Here is a 24,618-nt window from a genome sequence, read left to right as displayed (position 1 = left end):
TGTTTGTTTTTTTCTTGTAGATCTGTTTTAGTTCTTTGTAAATTCTGGGTATCAGCCCCTTGTCACATGGGTAGACTGCAAAAATTTTTTCCCATTCTGTTGGTTGCCGATTCACTCTAATGGCTGTTTCTTTTGCTGTACAGAATCTGTGGAGTTTGATTAGGTCCCATTTGTTGATTTTGGCTTTTGTTGCCAATGCTTTTGGTGTTTTAGTCATGAAGTCCTTGCCTATGCCTATGTCCTGAATGGTTTTGCCTACATTTTCTTCTAGGGTTTTTATGGTGTTAGGTCATGTTTAAGTCTTTAATCCATCTGGAGTTAATTTTGGTGTAAGGTGTCAGGAAGGGGTCCAGTTTCTGCTTTCTGCACATGGCTAGCTAGTTTTCCCAATACCATTTATTAAACAGGGAATCTTTTCCCCATTGCTTGTTTTTTTCAGGTTTGTCAAAGATCAGATGGTTGTAGATATGTTTTGTTGCCTTCAGGGCCTCTGTTCATTCCATTGGTCTGTATCTGTTTTGGTACTGGTACCATGCTGTTTTGATTACTGTAGCCTTGTAGTATAGTTTGAAGTCCGGTATCGTGATGCCTCCTGCTTTGTTCTTTTTGCTTAGAATTGACTTGGCTATGCGGGCTCTCTTTTGGTTCCATATGAAGTTTAAGGTGGATTTTTCCAGTTCTGTGAAGAAGGTCTTTGGTAGCTTGATGGGAATAGCATTGAATTTGTAAATTACTTTGGGCAGTATGGCCATTTTCACGATGTTGATTCTTCCTAACCACGAACATGGAATGTTTCTCCATCTGTTTGTGTCCTCTCTTATTTCGTTGTGCAATGGCTTGTAGTTCTCCTTGAAGAGGTCCTTTACCTTCCTTGTTAGTTGTATTCCTAGGTACTTTATTCTCTTTGTAGCAATTGTGAATGGCAGTTCGTTCTTGATTTGGCTCTCTTTAAGTCTGTTATTGGTGTATAGGAATGCTTGTGATTTTTGCACATTGATTTTGTATCCTGAGACTTTGCTGAAGTTGCTTATCAGTTTCTGGAGATTCTGGACTGAGAGGATAGGGTCTTCTAGATATACAATCATGTCATCTGCAAATAGAGACAATTTGACTTCCTCCTTTCCTATTTGCATACCCTTTATTTCTTTTTCTTGTCTGATTGCTCTGGCTAGAACTTCCAGTACTATATTGAATAGGAGTGGTGAGAGAGGGCATCCTTGTCTAGTGCCAGATTTCAAAGGGAATGCTTCCAGTTTTTGCCCATTCAGTGTGATATTGGGTGTTGGTTTGTCATAAATAGCTTTTATTATTTTGAGATACGTTCCGTCAATACCTAGTTTATTGAGGGTTTTTAGCATAAAGGCCTGTTGAATTTTGTCAAAGCCCTTGTCTGCATCAATTGAGATAATCATGTGGTTTTTGTCTTTGGTTCTGTTTATGTGGTGAATTAGGTTTATAGACTTGCATATGTTGAACCAGCCTTGTATCCCTGGGATGAATCCTACTTGATCATAGTGGATAAGCTTTTTGATGTCCTATTGCAGTCAGCTTGCCAATATTTTATTGAAGATTTTTGCATTTATGTTCATCATGGATATTGGCCTGAAGTTTTCTTTTCTTGTTGAGTCTCTGCCGGGTTTTGGTATCAGGATGATGTTTGTTTCATAAAATGATTTGGGAAGGATTCCCTCTTTTTGGATTATTTGGAATAGTTTCAGAAGGAATGGTACCAGCTCATCTTTGTACATTTGGTAGAATTCGGCTGTGAACCCATCTGGACCTGGGCTTTTTTGGGGTGGTAGGCTCTTAATTGCTGCCTCAACTTCAGACCTTGTTATTGGTCTATTCAAGGTTTCAGCTTCTTCCTGGTTTAGGCTTGGGAGGAGGCAAGTATCCAGGAATTTATCCATTTCTTCCAGGTTTACTTGTTTATGTGCATAGAGTTGTTTGTAGTAATCTCTGATGGTAGTTTGTATTTCTGTGGAATCTGTGGTGATATCCCCATTATCGTTTTTTATTGTATCAATTTGGTTATTCTCTCTTTTCGTTTTTATTAATCTGGCTAGTGGTCTATTTTGTTGATCTTTTCAAAAAACTAGCTCCTGGATTTATTCATTTTTTGAAGGGTTTTTCGTGTCTCTATCTCCTTCAGTTTTGCTCTCATCTTGGTTATTTCTTGTCTTTTGCTAGGTTTTGAGTTTTTTTGATCTTACTCCTCTAGCTCTTTCAATTTTGATGCTAGAGTTTCAATTTTAGATCTTTCCTTTCTTCTCATGTGAGCACTTTTTGCTATATGTTTTCCTCTCGAGACCGCTTTAAATGTTTCCTAGAGATTCTGGTATGTCATCTCTTTGTTCTTGTTGGTTTCGAAGAACATCTTTATTTCTGCTTTCATTTCATTGTTTATCCAGTCTACATTCAAGAGCCAGTTGTTTAGCTTCCATGAGGCTGTGCGGTTCTGAGTTAGTTTTTGCATTCTGAGTTCTAACTCGATTGCACTGTGATCTGAGAGAGTGTTTGTTATGATTTCCTTTCCTTTGCATTTGGTGATGAAATTTCTGCCTACTTGCTTGTTCGCAAAGGATTTTATTTTTCCTTCACGTATGAAGCTTACTTTGGCTGGATAGGAGATTCTGGGTTGAAAGTTTTTTTTTTTTTTTTTTAAGGATGTTGAATATTGGCCCCCACTCTCTTCTGGCTTGTAGGGTTTCTGCTGAGAGATCTGCTGTGAGTCTAATGGGCTTCCCATTGTGGGTAACCCAACCTTTCTCTCTGGCTGCCCTTAGCATTTTCTCTTTCATTTCAATCCTGGTGAATCTGACGATTATGTGCCTTGATGTTGCTCTTCTTGAAGAATATCTTTGTGGTGTTCTCTGTATTTCCTGGAGTTGAATATTGGCCTGCCTTGCTAGGTTGGGGAAGTTTTCCTGGATAATATCCTGAAGAGTATTTTCCAGCTTGGATTCATTCTCTTCATCACATTCAGGTACACCTATCAAACGTAGATTAGGTCTTTTCACATAGTCCCACATTTCTTAGAGACTTTGTTCATTCCTTTTCACCCTTTTTTCTCTATTCTTGCCGTCTCGTTTTATTTCATTGAGTTGATCTTCAGTCTCCGATATCCTTTCTTCTGCTTGTTCAATTCGGCTTTTGAAACTTGTTCATGCTTCGCGAAGTTCTCGTGTTGTGTTTTTCAGCTCCATCAATTCACTTATATTCCTCTCTATGTTGTCCATTCTCATTAGCATTTCATCAAATCTTTTTTAGGGTAGTTAGTTTCTTTGCATTTGGTTAGAACATGTTCTTTTAGCTCACTGTAGTTTCTTATTACCCACCTTCTGAAGTCTGATTCTGTCATCTCATCACACTCCTACTCCATCCCGCCTTGTTCCCTTGCTGGTGAGGAGTTGTGATCCCTTTTAGGAGGAAAGGTGTTCTGGTTTCGAGTGTTTTCATACTTTTTGTGCTGGTTTCTTCCCATCTTTGTGGGTTTATCTACCTGTCGTCTTTGTAGTTACTGACTTTCAGATTGGGTCTCTGAGTGAACTTCCAGTTTGTGAATGCTGAAGTTACTTCTTTTTCTTAGCTTTCCTTCTAACATTCTGGCCCCTCTGCTGTAGGACTGCTGAGGTACACTCCAGGCCCTGCTTGCTGGGGGATCACCTACAGCAGTTGCAGAACAGTAAGGGTTGCTACCAGTTTCCTGTTCTGCTATCTTTGTCCCCGAAGGATGCTCGCCAAATGTCAGTCTGTTCTCTCCTTTATGAGGTGACTCTTTGAGTATACGGGGGTCAGGGAGCTGCTTGAGGAGATAGTCTGTCCTTAATTGGAGCTCAAGTCCTGAGCTGTGAGCTCTGTTGTTCATTCAGAGCTGCTGGGCAGTTACGTTTAGGTTTGCTGCAGCAGAACTCATAAAGTCCCTTTTTTTTTTTCCCGGGTGCTCTGTCCCAGGGAGTTAGGGCTTTATTTGTGAGTTTCCATTGTGCTGCTCCCTTTTTTTTCTTTCAGGGCTGCCCTGCCCAGCAAGGAGGCAGCCTAGTCCCTGTCTGCCTGTAGACGCTTTGCTGAGCTCCTGTGGGCTCTACCCAGCTGCCCTGTGATCTTCCCTGCAGTTCTGTTTATATGGGTATAGTTAGAACTGCCTTGGCAATGGTGGCCCGCTTCTGTTATGGTGGACTCTCTCTGTAGTGGCAGGTTGCCTCAGCAACGGTGGGCTGCCTCAGCAATGGCAGACTGCCTCCGTAGTGGTAGAATGTCTCAGTAATGGCGGACACCTCTCCCCCACAGAGCCGGACCATCCGGGATTCAGCTGTGCTTACTGTGAAGCTCTCAACCCGAAGCGTTTTCAATTACTGTTTTGTTTTTGTTGTTGTTGGGGGCAGTTGGGGATGGGACCAGCCGAGCCTAATCACCTGGCTCTCTGACTCAGTCTTTTTTGTTGTTGTTGAATGGTCTACTCTCTCCCAGAGTTCTAGTCGCCTGTTAGAAAGGCATCGGGATCTCCCATGCCGTGACCCACTGAGCCGGCTGAAACAGTGGCGCTGAGATTTCTGGCAGTTGTTTTGCCTAGGAATCTCCTTGCCTGGCTCGCTATTTCAGATGGATGAATGGGTGACTCTGCCATCTCAGGGCTCCAATTGCCAGCTGAGAGGGCACCCAGACTAGTGTCTTTTGTACAGAGAGCTGCCGCACCAGGGCACGGGCAAAGCAGCCGCACGGGTCAAAACAGCCGCGGTGGCTGAAACAGCCGCGCTGGTGACTGTGGGGCTCTTCCGCCTAGGAATCTCCTGGTCTGTGGGCAAAAAAATCCGTCTGGAAATGCGGCGTCCACTCACCCTCTGCACTTTCACTGGGAGCTGCAATCCTGAGCTGTTCCTAGTCAGCCATCTCATTCATCAGCAACCGTCTCCAGATTTTTTAATGATCGCCATTCTAACTGGTGTGAGATGGTATCTCAATGTGGTTTTGATTTGCATTTCTCTAATGACCAGTGATGATGAGCATTTTTTCATATGTTTGTTGGCCGCATATTTGTCTTCTTTTGAAAAGTGTCTGTTCATATCCTTTGCCCACTTTTGAATGGGTTTGTTTGTTTTTTTCTTGTAAACCTGTTTTAGTTCTTGGTAGATTCTGGATATTAGCCCTTTGTCAGATGGGTAGATTGCAAAAATTTTTTCTGATTCTTATGGTTGCTGGTTTACTCTAATGATTGTTTCTTTTGCTGTGCAGAAGCTCTTAAATTTAATTAGGTCCGATTTGTCTATTTTGGCTTTTGTTGCCATTGCTTTTGGTGTTTTAGTCATGAAGTCCTTGCCTGTGCCTTTGTCCTGAATGGTTTTGCCTAGGTTTTCTAGGGTTTTTATGGTGTTAGTTCATACGTTTAAATCTTTAATCCATCTGGAGTTAATTTTTGTATAAGGTATAGGGAAGGGGTCCAGATTCAGCTTCCTGCATATGGCTAGCCAGTTTTCCCAACACCATTTATTAAACAGGGAATCCTTTCCCCATTGCTTTTTTTTTTTTTTTCAGGTTTGTCAAAAGATCAGATGGTAATAGATGTGTGGCGTTGCTTCTGAGGCCTCTGTTGTGATCCATTGGTCTATATCTCTGTTTTGGTACCAGTACCATGCTGTTTTGACTACTGTAGCCTTGTAGTATGGTTTGAAGTCAGGTAACGTGATGCCTCTAGCTTTACTCTTTTTGCTTAGGATTGTCTTGGCTGTGCAGGCTCTCTTTTGGTTCCATATGAAGTTTAATGTGGTTTTTTCCCTTAAACCACCTCTGTGAAGAGGGTCATAGGTAGCTTGATAGGGATAGCATTGAATCTATAAATTACTTCAGGCAGTATGGCCATTTTCACAATATTGATTCTTCCTAACCATGAACATGGAATGTTTTTCCATCTGTTTTTGTCCTCTCTTATTTCCTTGAGCAATGGTTTGTAGTTCTCCTTGAGATCTTTTACATCCTTTGTTGTATTCTTAGGTATTTTATTCTCTTTGTAGCAATTGTAAATGGGAGTTTGCTTATGATTTGGCTCTCTGTTTGTCTGTTATTGGTTTATAGGAATGCTTGTGATTTCTGCACATTGGTTTTGTATCCTGAGACTTTGCTGAAGTTGCTTATCAGCTTAAGGTTTTGGGCTGACATGATGGGGTCTTCTAAATATACAATCATGTCGTCTGCAAATAGGGACAGTTTGACTTCTTCCTTTCCTACATGAATGCCCGTTATTTCTTTTTCTTGCCAAATTTGTCTGGCTAGAACTTCCAATACTATATTGAATAGGAGTGGTGAGAGAGGGCATCCTTGTCCAGTGCCAGATTTCAAAGGGAATTCTTCCAAGTTTTGCCCACTCAGTATGATATTTGCTGTGGGTTTGTCGTAAATAGCTTTTATTGTTTTGAGATACGTTCCATTGATACCTAGTTTATTGAGAGTTTTTAGCATGAAGGGCTGTTGAATTTTGTCAGAGGCCTTCTCTGCATCTATTGACATAATGATGTGGTTTTTGTCTTTGGTTCTGTTTATGTGGTCAATTACATTTATAGATTTGCATATATTGAACCAGCCTTGCATACCGAGTATGAAGCCTACTTGATCATGGTGGATAAGCTTTTTGATGTGCTGTTGGATTCAGTTTCTCATCATTTTATTGAAGATTTTTGCATCTATGTTCATCATGGATATTGGCCTATAGTTTTCTTTTTACTTTTGTCTCTGCCAGATTTTGGTATCAGGATGATGTTGGTCTCATAGGAAGAGTTAGGGAGGATTCTCTCTTTTTGTATTGTTTGGAGTAGTTTCAACAGGAATGGTACCAGCTCCTCTTTGTATGTCTGGTAGAACTCAGCTGTGAACCCATTTAGACCTGGACTTTTTTTGGTCGGTAGGCTATTAATTGCTGTCTCAACTTCAGACCTTGTTATTGGTCTATTCAGGGTTTCAGCTTCTCCTTGGCTTAGTCTTGGGAGTGTGCAAGTGTCCAGGAATTTATCTATTTCTTCCAGGTTTACTGGTTTATGGGCATAAACCAGTAATCTCTGATGGTAGTTTGTATTTCCAAGGAATCACTGGTGATCTCCCCTTTATTGTTTTTTATTGCATCTATTCTATTCTTCTCTCTTTTCATTTTTATTAGTGTAGCTAGCGGTCTGTCTGTTTTGTTGATCTTTTCAAAAAACCAGCTCCTGGATTTATTGATCTTTTTGAAGGGTTTTTTGTGTCTCTGTCCCCTTGTTCTGCTCTGATCTTAGTTATTTCTTGTCTTTTGCTAGGTTTTGAGTTTTTTTAATCTTGCTCCTCTAGCTCTTTCAATTTTGACATTAGGGTGTCAATTTTGATCTTTCCTAGTTTCTAATGTAGGCATTTATTGCTACAAATTTCCCTCTAGACTGTGCTTTAAATGTGTCCCATAGGATCTGGTATGTTATGTCTTCATTCTCGTTGGTTTCAAAGAACATTTTTATTTCTGCCTTCATTTCATTGTTTATCCATTTGTCATTCAGGAGCAAGTTGTTCAGTTTCCATGTGGTTGTGTGGTTTTGAGTGCTTTTCTTAATCCTGAGTTCTAATTTGATCATGCTATGGTCTGAGAGAGTGTTTGCTATGATTTCTGTTCTTTTGCATTTGTTGAGGAGTGATTTACTTCCAATTACGTGGTCAATTTTGGAGTAAGTGCAGTGTGGTGCTGAGAAGAATGTGTACTCTGGATTTGGGGTGGAGTGTCCTGTAAATGACTTAGGTCCGCTTGCTCCAAGTCTACATTCATGTCCTGGATATCCTTGTTGCTTTCTGTCTCATTGATCTGTCCAGTATTGTCAGTGGAGTGTTAACATCTCCTACTGTTATTGTGCGGGAGTCTAAGTCTCTTTGTAGGTCTTTAAGAACTGGCTTTATATATCTGATGGTAGTTTGTATTTCCAAGGAATCAGTGGTGAGCTCCCCTTTATTGTTTTTTATTGCATCTATAAAAAATATTTTTATTGCATCTATAAATATATTGCATCTATATATGTATATATCTGGGTGCTCTTGCATTGGGTGCATAAATAAGATAGTTAACTCTTCTTGTTGCATTTGTCCTTTTACCATTGTATAATGCCCTTCTTTGTCTCTTTTGATCTTTGTTGGTTTAAAGTCCATTTTATCAGAGACTAGGATTGCTAACCCTGCTTTTTTTTGCTCTCCATTTGCTTGGTAAATCTTCTTCCATCCCTTTATTTTGAGTCTATGTGAGTCTTTGCATGTAAGATGGGTCTCCTAAATATAGCACACCGATGGGTCTTGACTTTTTATCCAGTTTGCCAGTCTGTGTCTTTTGATTGGAGCATTTAGGCCATTTACATTCAATGTTAATATTGTTATGTTTGAATTTGAGCCTGCCATTTTGTTACTGGCTGGTTTTGCCCATTAATTGACATGGCACCTTGATTGCATTGTTATTCTTTACCATTTGGTATGTTTTTGCGGTGGTTGGTACTGGTTGTTCTTTTTCCTGTTGATTACTTCCTTCAGTAGTTCCTGTAAGACAAGTCTTGTAGTGACGAAATCTCTCAGCAATTGCTTGTCCATAAAAGATTTTATTTCTCCTTCACTTATGAAATTTAGTTTGGCTGGATATCAAATTCTGGGTTGAAAGTTCTTTTCTTTAAGGATATTGAATATTGGCCCCCAACTTCCTTCTGGCTTGCAGAGTTTCTGCCGAGAGATCTGCTGTGAGTCTGATGGTCTTTCCTTTGTGGGTGACTTGACCTTTCTCTCTGGCTGCCTTTAGGATTTTTTCCTTCATTTTAACCCTGGTGAATCTGATGATTATGTGCCTTGGGGTTGCTCTTCTTGAGGAATATCTTTATGGTGTTCTCTGTATTTCCTGGATTTGAATGTTGGTCTGCCTTGTTAGGTTGGGAAAGTTCTCTTGGATAATATCTTGAAGAGTATTTTCCAACTTGGATGCATTCTCCCTGTCACATTCAGGTATACCGATCAAGCGTAGATTAGGCTTTTTAATAATCCCATAGTTCTTGGAGGCTTTGTTCATTGCTTTTCACTTTTTTTTCTCTAATATTGCCTTCTTATTTTATTTCATTGATTTGATCTTCTATCTCTGATATCCTTTCTTCTGCTTTTTCTATTTGGCTGTTGAAACTTGTGTATGCTTCACGAAGTTCTTGTGCGGTGTTTTTCAGCTCCATCAAGTCATTTATGTTCTTCTTTAAGCTGATTATTCTAGTTAGCATTTCATCTAACCTCTTTTCAAGGTTCTTAATTTCTTTGCATTGGGTTAGAACATGGTCTTTTAACTCAGAGAAGTGTATTACCCACCTTCTGAAGCCTGCTTCTATCAATATGTTAGATTCATTCTCTTTTTTGTTCCCTTGATGGTGAGTTGTGATCCCTGGGAGGAGAAGAGGGGTTCTGTTATTTGATGGTTTCATCCTTTTTACACTGGTCTTTTTTCATCTTTGTGGATTTATCTCCCTTTAATCTTTGAAATTGGTGATTTCAGGAGGAGTCTCTGAGTGGACTTTTTTTCTGTTTGAAGTTGGAGCTGTATCCTTTTTGGCCTGTAGAAGGCGTTGCTGGGGTCTTGGGTTCAGTCAGGTTGTTGGGTGGGTGGTCCTTCCCATGGGTTTGTTTGCCGGTGAGATTGGCCCTGCCTTCCCAATGGCCTCTCTCCTTCCCCAGTTGGATCTTACTGGCTGGGGTCAAGCTGGTGATTTGCTGCCTAGCTCTCTAACAAGGGCTTCAATTTGAGCTCTGTGGAGGTGGGGCCTGCCAGCCTTATGATCTGTTTCCCTGCTTTCAATTCTGCCTCCCTCTGTGGGAAGGTCCGCCCTGCTGGTGTTAGTCCAGACTCCCGCCCAGGTCCCTGCGACAGCTTGCCCAACCTGGCGGTAGCCGCTGCTCCAATTTGCTTCGACTACCCATGGTGCCCCACCCTCTGGCAGGGCTCTCGTGGACCATGGGTTGGTTGCAGGAGGAATGAGGTAAGCACAGGATCTGAAACAGAGCACCAAGGGGTTAAGTGCCCGGATCCTCTGAGCCGGCTGCACGTTTCAGGTGGGGATGTGCCCCCCCACCGCCCCCGTCTTGATTTGACCCCCTGGGCGGGTCTCGCCCTGCGGCTCCTTCCCTCAGCCTAAAATTCAGTGCCCTGTCAGCCCCACAGAAACAAACCTGGCGTCTCGTTTGGAATCGTGAAGTCCTCTAGCCCTCTCAGTGTCATTCGTTGGGAGCTGCATTCTGGTGCTGGCTTCTCTTGGCCATCTTGGCGCCCCCTCCTGTTGGTTTGTTTTTATGTCATTTGCAGGAGTTCTCATTGTTGGTCAGAATGCAGAGCGGTACACCCACTCTGGATGGTCATGAGGCGGTTTCTCACAAAGCTGAACAGGTAGCATGCAGTCCAGTGCTGCACGCCTTGCTGTGGCCACATCACAGCCTGTACATAGAGGTTTCAGCAGCCCATTTGTAATTACCAAAACTTGGAAGCAGCCACGATGCCCTTCAGTGGATGATTAGGTGAATGAACTGGCCCATCTGGACAATGGAATGTTAAAAATAAGTCTATTAAGCTGTGAAAAGACATGGAAGAAACTTAATTGCGTGGTACTAAGTGAAAGAGGCCAATCTGAAAAAGCTGCCTACTCTCTGATTCCAACAATAGGAAGTCTGGAAAAGGGAGAACTATGGAAACAGCGGAAAGATCAGTGCTTGCCAGGGACTTGGGGGAGGGAGGGTGAGCAGGCAGGCAGGAGGACCTTAGGGCAGTGCATCTGCTGTATACGATGCCCTCATGGTGGGTCCAGGTCATTACACATTTGTCCAAACCCACAGAACATACACCACCAAGAGTGCCTCATGTCAACATGTCAGTGTGGGTTCATCGATTACAACAGATGTGTCTTCCAGGGGTTGGCAGGTGGAGGCATTGATCTGTAGAGAGGTGGAGGGTAGGTGGGAAATCTCTGTACCTTCCTCTCAATTTTGCTGTGACCTAAAACTGCTCTAAAAAAAACAAAGCCTCTTTTTCTAAGTTAATTATTTGAAAAGATGAATAAAACTGATAAACCTGTAGCAAAATTAATCAAGAAAAGGAGAAAGCACAAATTGCCAGCATATGGCATGAAAAAGGGGCATCTGTATATATAGACGATACAGACTAAAGAGATGAGAGAATATTTATGCCAATACATTTGAAACTTCAGGTAAAATGTGTGCCATAAAGAGTAATAGTGTAAAAAAATTTTTCAAGTAAAATGAACATATTCCTTGAAAAATACAACCTAATAAGACTGAAGTATGAAGAAATAGAAAGCTTGAATGGTTCAGTGTCTACTGAAGACATTGAATCTGAAGTAAAAACTCTTCCCACTAGGAAACCTCAAGATTAGAGGGCTTCCCTGTGAGCTTTTCCAGACACCTAAGGAGGAAACAGCATCTGTGCTACACTCATTCTTCTAGAGAGCAGAAGAAGAAAGAAGGCTTTCTAACTGTTTTTATAAGCCCAGCAAAATCCTGATATAAAAATCTAACAAAGACATCACAAGAAATAAAAATTTAGGCCATTTTGTTTTGTGAAAATAAATTAAAAGCTGCCAAACAAAATATTAGCAAATCACATCCAGCAATATATAAAAGTAATAGTACATGATGACCAAGTTGGGTTTATTTTTGGAATGCAGGGTCGATTTAATATTTGAAAACCATTCTTAAGAACAATAAATAAGAAAAAAGCATATAATGGATGCTAAAAAATATTTGATGAAATTCAGTCCTGTTCGTGGCAGTCACCTTAAGGCTTCTGTAGGAAATAGACATCTCACTAACATGTCTTGTTAGTCAGAATCCACTCAGCACTATGTACTTGTATAATGGTTGCTCTTTTCAAAAATGAGTGTTGTTTTGGATAATTTTATACAACAGAAGTGTCATACAGCACTATTTTAGGATAAAGTAGTGCTGTGCAGCAAAAATTGTTTTGATTAAACCTTAGATTAACTTTTGGTTAATCCCAGTTCATGATAAATTTCTTAAAATGGTTAGCAAGCTTCTTTTATTTTAATAAGTGAAGCCTTAACTTCTAAAGGGGCTAAAATATCTGTCACGTTTTCCCTAGTTTACTTAAAACAGCTCTTGGTTAATTTGAGCTCATAGATAAACTAGACAATGATGGATTCAATTGCACTTAACTCATTTATGGACTCATTTGGACACTTGCTAGATATCAGTATCACTTTGCATGAGGACAGCATAGGCCAGGAGGTAGAGAGTATCTCATGCAACATTCTTGCAGGAACCCCTCTATAGCATCTTAGGACAGCTTCCCCGTTTGTCCCTTTGCCTTTGAAGAAAGTCGTTCAGGAAAGAATGCACCCAGAATGAATGATCATGTGAACTTTTTCCTAGTAGACACAGTTTTCACCATTTCTGTTGTCAGCGCAGTGGTTTCTAGGAGGCAGGAGACACTATGCTCACTGCCTGGGTGTGTGGAGCAGGCTGAATAAGTGTCTCAGGTTTGAATGGATGGATGGATGAAGACACACTCATACTGAAGAGGCACCCTCATTTCTGTCAGCTGAGGTGGTTTCCAAGGCCTCTAATCAGTAGAGCTGGTGAAGCTCAGCTTTGCAGATACAGCCATGGTGATGCTGTCCAGTTACTGAGCGAGCATGCATTCTGAGCAGACTAACTTTGCAGCGCTGAGATTCACACAGGTATCTGTTTCTTGCATGTGTGGCTCCTGTCTTACATTTTTGGTGTGTGTTCTGGTCTCCACAGCCTGATTACATCAACTCCAGAGCCGTGCAGCTGGGCTCCCTTCTCGTCCGTGGCCTCACTACTCTGGTTCTAGTTAACAGCGCGTGTGGCTTCCCCTGGAAAATGAGTGACTTCATGCCTTGGAATGTATTTGACGGGAAGCTTTTTCATCAGAAGTACCTGCAATCTGAAAAGGGTTATGCTGTGGAGGTTCTTTTAGAACAAAATGTGAGTTTGCAGATGGCTACCTTTCACCAGAAACATCCCTGTAGTTCCAGGCTACACAAATAACATAAAGTTGACTATTGCGTTTTTCAAATTTAATGCTTGCCAAATAAAGGCTTCCATTATTCCGTTAAACCAGGAACACATGATTTGAAGCATTAGGCTTCAGCGTCAGCATAACTAATACAGGCTGAATACCCCTTATCTGAAATACTTAGGACCAGAAGTGTTTTGGATTTTGAATGTTTTTAGATTTTTGGAACGTTTGCATATACAGTTGACCCTTTAACAATGCAAGGGTTAAGGGCTCCAAACTCTCGTGCAGTGGAAAGCCTCCATATAATTTTTGACTCCCCCAAAATTTTACTACAAAGAGCCTACTGTTGACCAGAAGCCTTAACCAATAACATAAGCAGTCAATTAACACATCGTTTATGTTATCTATGTATTATATACTGTATTCTGAAAATAAAGTAAGCTGGAGAAAAGAAAATGATTAAGAAAGTCATAAGGAGAGAACTGTATTTCCTGTTCATTAAATGGAAGTGATCATCTCCACATTGAGTGGGCTGAGGAGGAGGAGGAAGAGGGTGGGGCTTGCTGCCTCAGGTGTGCCAGAGGCCAAAGAAAATGCCCATGTTAGTGGATCTATGCAGTTCAAACCCATGTTGTTCAATGAGATAGCTCGGGGATGAGACCCAAGTCTAAACACAGAATTCATGTATGTCTCATATACACCTTATGTATACAGCCTGAAGGTAATTTTATACTGTATTTTTAGTAGCGTGCATGGCACAGTGTTTTGACTGCATCTATCATGAGATCAGGTGTGGAATTTCCCACTTATGGCATCATGTTGGTGCTCACAAAGTTTTAGATTTTGGATTTTCAGATTAGGAGTGCTTAGCCTGTAGCTTCTGCCAAAATTCTTAAATAGGGTTCAGGACTTCCAAACTTAACGCTTAGGTGGGGCAAGCAGCATCACATCCAGTCTGATGCATTTTTAATTTTTGAAGTGCTTTTTACTCTTCTCCCCTTTACACACACACAATACACATACTATTTTTTTTTTTTTTTGAGACAGGGTCTTGCTGTGTTGTCCAGTCTGGAGTGCAATAGTGCAATCTCCAATGACTGCAAACTTCCACCTCCAGCACTTGAGTGATCCTCCCTCCTCAGCCTTCTGAGTAGCTGGGACCGCAGGTGCGCACCACCATGCCCAGCTAATTTTTGTATTTTCAACAGAGAGGAGATTTTTCCGTGTTGCCCAGGAAGTCCTGGGCTTAAGTGATCAGCCTCCCAAAGTACTGGGATTACAGGCATGAGCCACCGTGACCAGCCGATCTCCCTTTTTTAATGAAGAACTAACACTCCCTGCATAAGTGCCTCCACAGATATCAGACTCATCTGATAGGTGTAGTTACAGTTTATTACTTGAAAATACTCCCCAAAGGCTGCCAGTTTAGTTGGGTACGCTGGCTGCTGTCCAGCTTTATAAATACAGTTGCTACATGACTCCTGGAAGATTTCCAAATAAGGCATCAAGCCAAGCTCATTTGGAATGTGTTTTAATACCCACAGGGATGTGAAAAGCAGTATGATCCATGAGAGAGCATACTGGTCTGTCACAGTAGAGCACTCCAAGCTTTCATAGCAGAGAGAACACATTTGGTAATGTGTTGCCATCACTGTTTCTCACATACACACACACACACACACACACACACACACACACACACACAAATTCCAGAGTGGCATAGGACTATAAGTATTTAGAACTTAGAAGCATCTTGAATTTTGAAGAAAGCAAAAGCAGAATAAGAGGAGAAATACGCTCCTAATAAGCCAGTAAGTATTGGAAGGTAGACTATAGAAATGAAAGGTAAAGTAGCATTATTGGACCACAGTCTATAAATCATCCATCATGGATCTTTTCCTTTCTTTAATCAATTTCTTGACCAAGTTCCAAGTGATTATAGGGTCTAATTTAAAAAAAAAAAAAAACAAAAAAACAAAAAACAAAACAAAAAAAAAACTTATAGGATAGAATATTCAGTAATAAAACAGGAAGCTTGAAGGAAAGGTTGAATGTTCCATGTTCCATTTCTTGATCTGCTATTTTTTTGGTTTTTTGTTGTTGTTGTTGTTTGTGTTTTTTTGACCATGGCTTTTCTGCTGAATGTTCTTATAACTGGGAATTGAAAGATTAAGATATATTAAATGCAAACACTTTTTAAAGGTAAGATTGTATGATAATCACCTAAATGGTCATAGTAGGACTTAAAGATTCTTTTTTAGAAATGATTGTTTAACCTACAGAAGCTGCTTGGTGTTATTTTTCTGGAGGATGTGGGAGAATATGTTCTCTAAGAACCTCTTGTGATGTGATCATGCTGAAGGAGAACTGTACTGTGGTTCATGCCTGGGAGCAGGGTACAGCTACCATTGCTGCCTAGCCTTGGGAACAGCATGGGAGGGTGCCCCATAAGCTTCCTTCCAGCCACATCTGGCCCATTACCTCTCATTTGCATCTGGTCTGTTTGCAGAGATCTCGGCTCACCAAATTCCACAACCTGAAGGCAGTCGTCTGCAAGGCCTGTATGAAGGAGAACAGACGTATCACTGGCCGAGTCCACTGGGGCTCGCACCATGCAGGTGGGAAAGGGCCAGGTGCTTTGAGGCGCCCCACAAGCATAGACCCTAACTGATTCCCACATATTGTTGATAAATGAATTCTAAGAAGAGGCTGCTGATACAGTTGGATGAAAAGAATAGAATTTAAATGATAGGGCTGAGTGTGGTGGTTTATACCTATAATACCAGCACTTTGGGAGGCCAGGGCAGGTGGATCACTTGAGATCAGCAGTTCAAGACCAGCCTGGACCACATGGTGAAACCCTGTCTCTACTAAAAATACAAAAATGAGTCGGGCATGGTGGTGCATGCCTGTAATCCGAACTACTCAGTAGGCTGAGGAAGGAGGATTGCTTGAATCTGGGAGGTGGAGGTTTCAGTGAGCTGAGATTGTGCCCGTGCACCCCAGCTTGGGTGACAGAGCGAGACTCTGTCTCAAAAAAAAAAAAAAAAAAAAGAAAAGAAAAAGAAAATGATAGATCTCTACACAGTGGTTTAAATTTTGGTCCCAATAGGAAAATTTCTCAGAAAGGACTCACTTATTAGTTAAATAATTAAGAACTCTTTCTCTAGGTATGTAACCTCCTTTCTAGGATTCTCCAGAAGAGGGGCTGCTTAGGTAGTGTTTGTTTATTTGACAAGAGTTTAGGTTTATTTTTTCCTATAATAAAAGTATATTAGAAAAATTAAGTGTAAAGGAAATAATTAAAGAGGAAATATAAATGGCTTTTCATTCTGTCACATAAAGATAACAAGTGTGGACTTCTGCCGAGGTTTCTGTGTGTGGATCTCATTCTGAGTTTACTCCATGCAGTCTTGCGTTCTGCTTTCCTACTTAGCACTTAACTTAGGGCACTAACACCACAGGCTCTTCCACCGCAAGATAGCTTGTTCTCTGTTTGGAACCTTCTTTGTGGAGCACCATGGACTATCACGATACCTTTAAAAAAATCACATGAATTTCTATTAGGCCTTCTAGTGGAGACAAACAGGACAAGGTATCAGGGACTGGGAAGTTACGTAAATTTTAATGCACACAAAAGTGTGTGTGAATGAAGTTTGTGGAGAATGGGGAGAAGCTCGCAAGTCCCAGAAGTGCTTCTTGATCCCTTGCCCAGGGCGCCGGAGGAATGGGCTTGGTCACGGGCACCATGGCCTGTGTGGGTCCAGTGGGGTCCCAGCAAAAAGGAGTGGTTGGGCTCCTCAACTCTTTGTTTGCAGAGTTTGCCTTCTCACCACCAATGCCAGATTCTCCTGGGGTTAGAGTTTAATACACAGATCTGTGACTCCACTCCTGAGCCTGGTTCTCTGGGGATGCAATCCTTAAATTTGTATTTTTTCATGAGCCCTCCTCACTTAAGTATAGGAAAACTGCTAGCCTGGTGCCACCTTGCCACACTCTTACATGATGTGTTATTTGGGTTAACACGTTTGAGAACTTGCTAATTCTCTGACCATGTGTTCCCGCAGGGAGGTGGGGAAGACAGGGCTCCGGCTCCCACAGGACGGGCTCTGGGTATAGCCGTTCTGGTCAGGGACAGCCGTGGCGAGACCAGGGACCAGGTAAGAAGGCCGATGGTCACTCTACTGGGCCACCTGCATGGTGCTGCCTCTCACCTTGCGCTTTTGCTGATAACTGCCTTCCTCTGTTTCAAAAATAGGTTGTATATTTATTTATAGTAAATAAACATACCGCTATGTCTAATTTTTATCATTTAGTGAAATAAAGACAAATAATTTTCACGCTTGATGCTAGCCCTGTCTGCTCCTGGCCACTTTATTCATTTTCTATCAGTTCATTCTGCTCAAGATCCAGTTTTTGTAATTTACTTGCTCAAAGGTGCTTGTAAAATTTACATCTGGAAGGTCCATTGTTCTCATGAAAAAAAACGACAGGTTATACTGTTTCACCAATAGCTGTGTTCAGGTAGTAGCATTCTGGTATTTTCCATGGCTTGGATTATAGTATGAAGTAGGAAATAGCCCCAACCCTTTGTTTTTTTACACAGGTTGTACAGGTATCTGTTTTAATGTGTGTATTATGCTGAATTTAAATACATAGAGAACATCACATCAGTATTTGAGCTCAAATTCCTTATAGTTTGAGATCCAAATTTGAAATTACCTAGTATTTATAATTTAATCCCTTAAAATCTAGATAAACCTTTAATTTCTGGTATTTGTGACTTTGGCAATGTCTGAAATATGTAGAGACTTCCCAGGCTGCTCTCATTCCCTACAGCACAGCAGGTCTTCAGTGTGAATGCAGTTGACCTTCGGGGTCTGTCTCGGGTGGAGTTTGCATGGAGGCCGCAGGGCCACACGTCTGCTGAGTACCGTGTCCTGTCCTCTTGGGTCTATACAGTCAGCAGACGTTGCCAGTCCACTGTCTTGTTCAGTGTAGATCAGAATTTATGGTGAATATTTTTGAAATGCCTATCTGAGAGAGAGCTTCATAATTTAGATTTACATTTGCTCGAGATGTTTCCTTGAATGAGCTTAACCTGCAGAAACTCTACCCTAGCAAGTCGTGGACCCACTGTCATCTGGAGCTTCCTGATGGCCCCACTAGACATGTACATCAGTCCTCTCATGGTCTCTGCTACATTGTCAACACGAGGGTCGCTTCCATGCATCACTAACTAAACCATCCAGCAGAGATCAGGGCGAAAGACCTTCCATTTTTGCAAGGATATTTGAGATTGCTTTTCACTTACACAGTACTGCAGTTTATTGGAGTAAACCATGACGAGAGCTCTCAGATGGACACTTTAAAGTGTAACACTTCAGATTGAGAAAGAAAGGTAGCACCGTGTGACCGACAGATGTAGCATCAAGAGCATGCCCAGCCCTACCCTGATCCTAGAAGCAAGGTGGCATGGGACCTGTTTGGTACTGACTCTGGGAACGGTCAGAGCCACAGGCTTTTCTTTACTACTTTGACTTTCCTCCAGAGGCGGCCTGCTGTGATAGCCTCAGACAGGCTGACTTTGTCTCAAGCCCTGGTTTTGCCTCTTCCCAGTGGTCTGCCCAGAGCGGATCACTGGACCACTGGGCTGCTTCTGCCTCTGGTCCAGTGTGCCTGATGGGCTGCAGGTACGGCACCTCCACAGAGCCAGCATCTTTGCAGAGGTCATGGTGACCCCTTCCAAAACGAAGTATTTCCTTTCCTGGCATTAATTCTAACATTTCTCTTAACATTTATGTCAAACTGTTTTGTTAAATAGTCTTTTCTGTTAAAAATACAGCAATGACAATTCTACTTCAATATCGCTGTTCTTACAGCACCAAAGCCTGCGGGTGCGGCCTGGCAGGAGCGGAGCCATCTGCTTCTCTAAGCTACCCCAGAGCACAGCCCTCAGGTCATGTGCCAGGACAGATGCCATGCATATTGCGTCTTCCTGTCTTTAGTGTGATGACAGAGACCACATGAGCATCTTTAAAGTAGATCAGGAGAACCCCAGTTCCTTGGATTGACAGGAAACAGGTTTCTTCCAATTCTGTTAGCAGAGAATAGTATCCAGAAATTTCTCCGCATGCAAATTAAAACTGCAGAATGACTTTCCATAGGTAGAACTGAAGATAGTCATTGTCAGCCCTGGGCCCCTGCGAGACAGGGGGAATCTCACTCTTGGAGTGTGTGTGCGCCTCTGCAGCAGATCCCTCTGCCAGCCGGTAACAGGCATCCCCCCCAGTCACCCTTGGCCTTGCCAGAAGTCCAGATGCTGCCATGGTGTCCTCATCCTGCCTGGGTTGCAGCTCCTTGGGGCAGGCTGAGCTGAGCCCAAGGGATCTCTTAAGTGGCATGCAGCTTCTGGTTGTGTGGGTGAGGAGAGAGCCCTGAGATGGACACAGGTTTGGGGGTGACAGAACATGGGGGGCTGGCGAGAGACAGAGGCAGTGTCCCACTAGGACTGAGCCAGAGAGGGAGGCAGTCCAGAAGCTGGTCAAAGAAGAGAGGCTCCGAGGACAGAAGCTGACAGAAAGGGCCAGCGAGTAGGGAGGGAGGGAGCAGTGAAGGCCATCCCGTGCAGGAACAGGACAGGCACCACTGGAATCTCCAGGGGCGCTTGTTTCTTGTTCTTTCCTGCTTCTAATAGTGTAAGCTACTGACAGGAAGCAGGAAATCCATACAGGGTGAGCATCCTGTGTCTGAAATCCAGAATGCTCCAGAGTCCAGAACGTCTGCCCATCAACAGGATGCTCAAGGAAATGCTCCTTGAAGCATCTTTAAATTTCAGATATTCAGATTAGGGTTGCTGAACCCCAGTAAGTATAATGCAGATGTTCCAAAATCTGAAAAAATCTGAAACCTGAAGCACTTCTGTTTCCAAGCATTTCAGAAAAAGGTTACTGTAGTAAGCAAACTGGTTGCCTCTGCAGCCTGGGTGTATGTGTGGGTTTGGACACATCAGTGGCCACAGTCCTCTCTCTACCTGGAACATGCCAGCCTCCCTCAGGACTCCCTGTGCTCTGGGCTCTGTGGCCCCTGCACCCTGTGTATCCCATGCTTCAATCCCTCATTTTCATCTTGTCCACGTTCCCATTGCTGAGGGTGATGCACACGTCCCAGGATGGAGGCAGGCTTGGCCAGTGAAGGCCCCTGGTGTGTGTGCCCTCTTGTCTTGATTTAATATTTGCTTTCTGTAGATTCCTGAAGCCCTGAGCTGGTCCGTAAGGCTGTGGGGGTGGCAGAGACTTTCCCTAGACTCTGCATTTTGCCAGGCTTTCCATAGCATGCCCAGTAATTTGTTTTTAAATCCCATACGCACATCTGTAAGTACCACTTTAGCACAAGTTTCCTTTCTGAAATTTCTTTAGGATGTGATTGGCAAATATAACTAAAAAGCCAAGGAACCAAATGAATTTGCAACTCTTCCTGGCCCAGAAAGGAGCACGGAGGAGATGTGGGCAGTGGCACAGGGGAATTACAGGCACCACTGGCCCTGCTAAGTAAAGAACGTGTGACCGGGAGAGCAGCTCTGCACCTGTCTCTCCCACCTCGTTCCGAAGTCATTGTAAAGTGAAGTGAGCTGTCCCAGTCTCTGCAGAGCCCGCATCATCGGAGAAGCCACTCTCCAGGAAGGAGGAGACATTTGGGCTATGGGGTGGGAACTCCAGGTGGAAGGTTCCCTTCTCACTACCCACAGGACCGCTTTGAATTTCAGGACCTGTTTGGAACTCTAAAGAATGTTTGTCAGTCTGGGTGCAAGGCCTAGAGGAGCATGTTTTACCACTTCTGTTCTGGTCACTTAGAAACAATAAAACTGTAATGACCTCAGCAGCTGCAGCCTAACACTACTTACAGGCTGTGCCCTAGTTTCATAAATAGGTCTTTGAAGAAGATCCCTACTTTGTTGGAGTAGGATCACAGCAGTAACACGGAAGTTTAAGAATGGTAATGTATGTGGGTTTTGGGGCCGGAAAATAGCTCTAGGAGACGCTCAGGTTAAAGGCAAAATTGAGACGTGAAATGCTGAGTTAGCTTCAGGTTTAAGAGTTTAGGAATGGAGGGGAGAAATTAAACGGTTCTTGCAAGACACAAGCAAGGGTGGCATGTTCCATTTGCATTCTGCCTTACGGGCGGAGGCAGTTACAAAAATGGTGTTAGTGGTGCCTGTGTGTACTCTAATTTCAGAGATTCCAACATAAAGTATTTGGTAAACACATGCACACACTGCTCTCATCGGGACTAGAATGTATTTTTCAAACCAAGTAACCCACTTTTTGGTTTTAATTACTGTGACTGAATTTGAGGCAGCAAATTTCTTGGGTTTTGCCTACCTTGAACTCCCCTTTTGGCTATTTCTTGGAGATATTAAAGTAGTTCAAATAGAAAGTTGTCAGTATTTCCAGGACAATTAATAGGCAAGATTCCTTGTGTTGGTAAAAAAAAAAAAAAAACTAAACTAAAAATGCCTCATAATCAAAGTATTCAGTCACTGCCAAAAAGTTGTCAAGTTCCTGGAGCCTGAGTGTGTGGACAGGTAGGAGGCTCCTGGGGAGCCTGAACTCTCTGGTCCACTTCAAAGGCCTCAGACAGAGCTCAGTGCAGGCAGCTGCCCCAGAACAAAGGCTGCGCAAGTGAGAAGGCTTTAACCTCTTCCTTGCTGTCACCCAGCCCAGCTGGCAAGAGATGATGTGTTAAATTCCACAGTCCATAGCTACAATTTGCCTGTGATTTTCCAGATTGTCACTTCTCCGTGGTGATTCTGTAGGAGGCCTGCTATAAAACTGCCTGTGATCATCTGTGATAACAAGGATGGGGGCAGAGGTAACAGGGATCTAGAAACCTCACTCTGGCTGTAACCCTCTCCTTTCACACCTCCTGCCAGAGCCCACACTTTTGGGGGCATGAGGGACTCAGGCTGCCCAGGGCAGGAGTGGGCCAGAGGAGAGGTGTGGAGACCATCCGCAGTCACTGCAAGTGAAAGCCTTGTGTCGTCATGCACCAGAAGAAATGTGAAAAACTGTCACCCTTTTTACTGCTAGTGAGGGGGTTCAGCCCGAGTCTTTTCTTCCCCACATTCCCTGTCTATCAGAAAGGCAGAAAGCAGCCACCCAGGCTGTGGCTGGGAAAGGGAAGCCCTGGGCCAGCCACAGAAAGAGCTGCACGTGAGCTTTTCTGTGCTTGGCAGAACATCCAGCGAGCCATCTGCATGTGAATTTCCATTTCCATAAGTCGTCAGCAATAGTCAATGCCTGGAAATCACGCAGATGGATGGAGCTGGTGTGAAGAGGAACAACTTTGACATTGTTTCCTCCACTAACCTCTTAATTAATTGCTTCCACTTTAATGGAATAATTATGGAACACAGTTTTAATGGCATGTGGCCACAACTGTAAAGAGGAGAGAGCTCTGTCCTCCAAATACAGCTCAGCGTCTTTGTTCATACTTAGAAATGTGCAGTGTTCTCATGTGTATATTGAGAGATTTAATTCTTTCTTTGGTTTTCATGTCTGTGCACTGCAGGAAGCAGACAGTATGAGCATGACCAGTGGAGAAGATACTAGTTGTCCTCCTGGTAAGTTCATCACTTGCATCTCCAGAAGAAATCAGTTTCGTGTCTGTCTTTATAATGTAAATCTTCCATATCAAGTACCAAAATAAACAGAACTCAGATACAGACTCCTGCTGACCTGGTGCTGAGTTAACTTGGTTTCAAGACACGTTTCCTTCCTCCAGGAAGAGTGTGGAGAGAAAAAGAGGTACACATGGACGCAGAGCCCTGCCAGCACCCTCTTCTGCATTGTAGCTGCAAGGAGACCATGCCTGTGGGAGCCAGGCCTTGCTTGTGTTAAGAAGGAAAGATGCCATTTTCAGTGGCTTCTCCCTCCCATTGTGCAGAAGAGCTTTTGTTGGCTTCTTTCCTGAGCTTGTGCCTGATTCTGTGGACCAAAACAATCATTGTTAACATCTTCATGTATTTTATTCTGATCTTTCATATATATGCTGCCTAGCTAATTTCATTTTACAATAAATGGGAATCTGTTGTATTCTGCTTTTTTTTTTTTTAACAATAGATTATGAGGAGTTGTCTTATGTTATTAAAAAGTCGGAAAATGCCATACAGTAGTCCTCCCTTATCTGTGGGGGGGTGAGTCCCAGGACCCTCAGTGGATGCCTGAGACTGTGGATAGTATGGAACCCTACGTACATATACATGTGTTTTTTTTTTCCTCTACCTATGTTCTATAGTAAAGTTAATAAGGAACTATACAAGATTAACAGCAATCAATAACTAATAAAAATTATGTGAATGTGGTCTCTCTCAAAATGTCGTACTGTAATCACCGTTCTTGCTGTCTGATAACCAAGACCTAAGTGACTAATGGGCAGAGAAGCTGGATGAGGGGCTGATTCTGGTCCCAGCATGCCAGCATGGGAGGTACACGGTCTCATCACGCTACTCATAATGGCAAACAAGTTAAAACTTAACAAGTTGTTTCTGTGATTTCTTATTTAATCTTTTTGGATTTCAGTTGACCACAAGTAACCTAAACCACAGAAAATGCAGCTGGGGATAAGGGGCACTGCTGTACAATATTTCAGAAATTGTTTTCTAATTAGCAATTCTAGTCAAATGTAAGTTTCCAACTATTTGTTCTCTTGGTCCTCAGAAGTGTTTGAACAGAAAAGTAAGAACTAACTTCCCACCTTCCTAGTGGAAGAGTTAATTCTACCTGGAGTGTTCTGCCTGGGAGACATGATAGCATGTGTGTGACTCCTATGTCTGTTGCTGTAGGGTCATCCTTTTCGTTTCATTTTGCCAGGCCCTGGCTCATGATTTTTGACAGCAGTGTCTGTGAAGACAGGCCTGGGTCTCCATGCAGTCACACAGGAAACCCACAGAGAACATGCTGAGAACACGTGGTGGCTGGACTGCCAGCAGGCCTGGTTTACGATGCTGCAAGTGAACAGCACGTTTGTTCATCTATCTGTGAGCATTGAAAGACTTTTATTTAAAATATATATAAATTTTTAAGTTCAGAGTAATCCTTTTCATGGAAGAATCTTAAGGTCATACAATAATTCAAAAATTTTTTAAGTTTTTAATTTTATTTTTTATTGCACTTTAGGTTCTGGGGTACATGTGCAGAACATGCAGGATTATTGCATAGGTACATACATGGCAACATGGTTTGCTGCCTCCATCCCCCCATCACCTATATCTGGCATTTCTACCCATGTTATCCTTCCCCAACCTCCCTACCCCCCACTGTCCCTCCCCTAATTCCCCCAACAGACCCCAGTGTGTGATGCTTCCCTCCCTGTGTCCATGTGTTCTCATGGTTCAACACCTGCCTGTGAGTGAGAACATGTGGTGTTTGATTTTCTATTCTTGTGTCAGTTTGCTGCGAATGATGGTTTCCAGATTTATCCATGTCCCTACAAAGAACACAAACTCATCGTTTTTTATGGCTGCATAGTATTCCATTGTGTGTATGTGCCACATTTCCTTGTCCAGTCTATCATCGATGGGCATTTGTGTTGGT

General features: G+C 42.6%; 1 protein-coding gene across 11 annotated transcripts in view; it reads left to right on the top strand.

Annotated features, from left to right (window-relative positions):
• Positions 1-23,399, top strand: part of FAM120B (family with sequence similarity 120 member B) — a 118,607-nt gene extending 95,208 nt beyond the window's left edge. For 5 of the 11 annotated variants that reach the window (XM_074397128.1, XM_074397123.1, XM_010331292.3 and 2 more), the window contains 5 exons: positions 12,784-12,990; positions 15,534-15,642; positions 17,092-17,184; positions 22,595-22,646; positions 22,808-22,897. In XM_074397128.1, the coding sequence (XP_074253229.1) occupies positions 12,784-12,990; positions 15,534-15,642; positions 17,092-17,184; positions 22,595-22,635 (450 nt within the window). In that variant the 3' untranslated portion in view covers positions 22,636-22,646; positions 22,808-22,897. Of the gene's footprint in view, positions 1-12,783; positions 12,991-15,533; positions 15,643-17,091; positions 17,185-22,594; positions 22,730-22,807 lie in introns of those variants that run through there. The other 6 variants (XM_010331293.3, XM_074397124.1, XM_074397122.1 and 3 more) reach the window with 6 other exon arrangements.
• The last annotated feature ends 1,219 nt before the right edge of the window (positions 23,400-24,618 follow it).

Source organism: Saimiri boliviensis, chromosome 4 (assembly GCF_048565385.1).
Source record: "Saimiri boliviensis isolate mSaiBol1 chromosome 4, mSaiBol1.pri, whole genome shotgun sequence".
Taxonomy (NCBI): domain Eukaryota; kingdom Metazoa; phylum Chordata; class Mammalia; order Primates; family Cebidae; genus Saimiri; species Saimiri boliviensis.
Note: the sequence above shows the minus strand (reverse complement) of the source record. Positions and strands in the feature narration are given on the sequence as shown.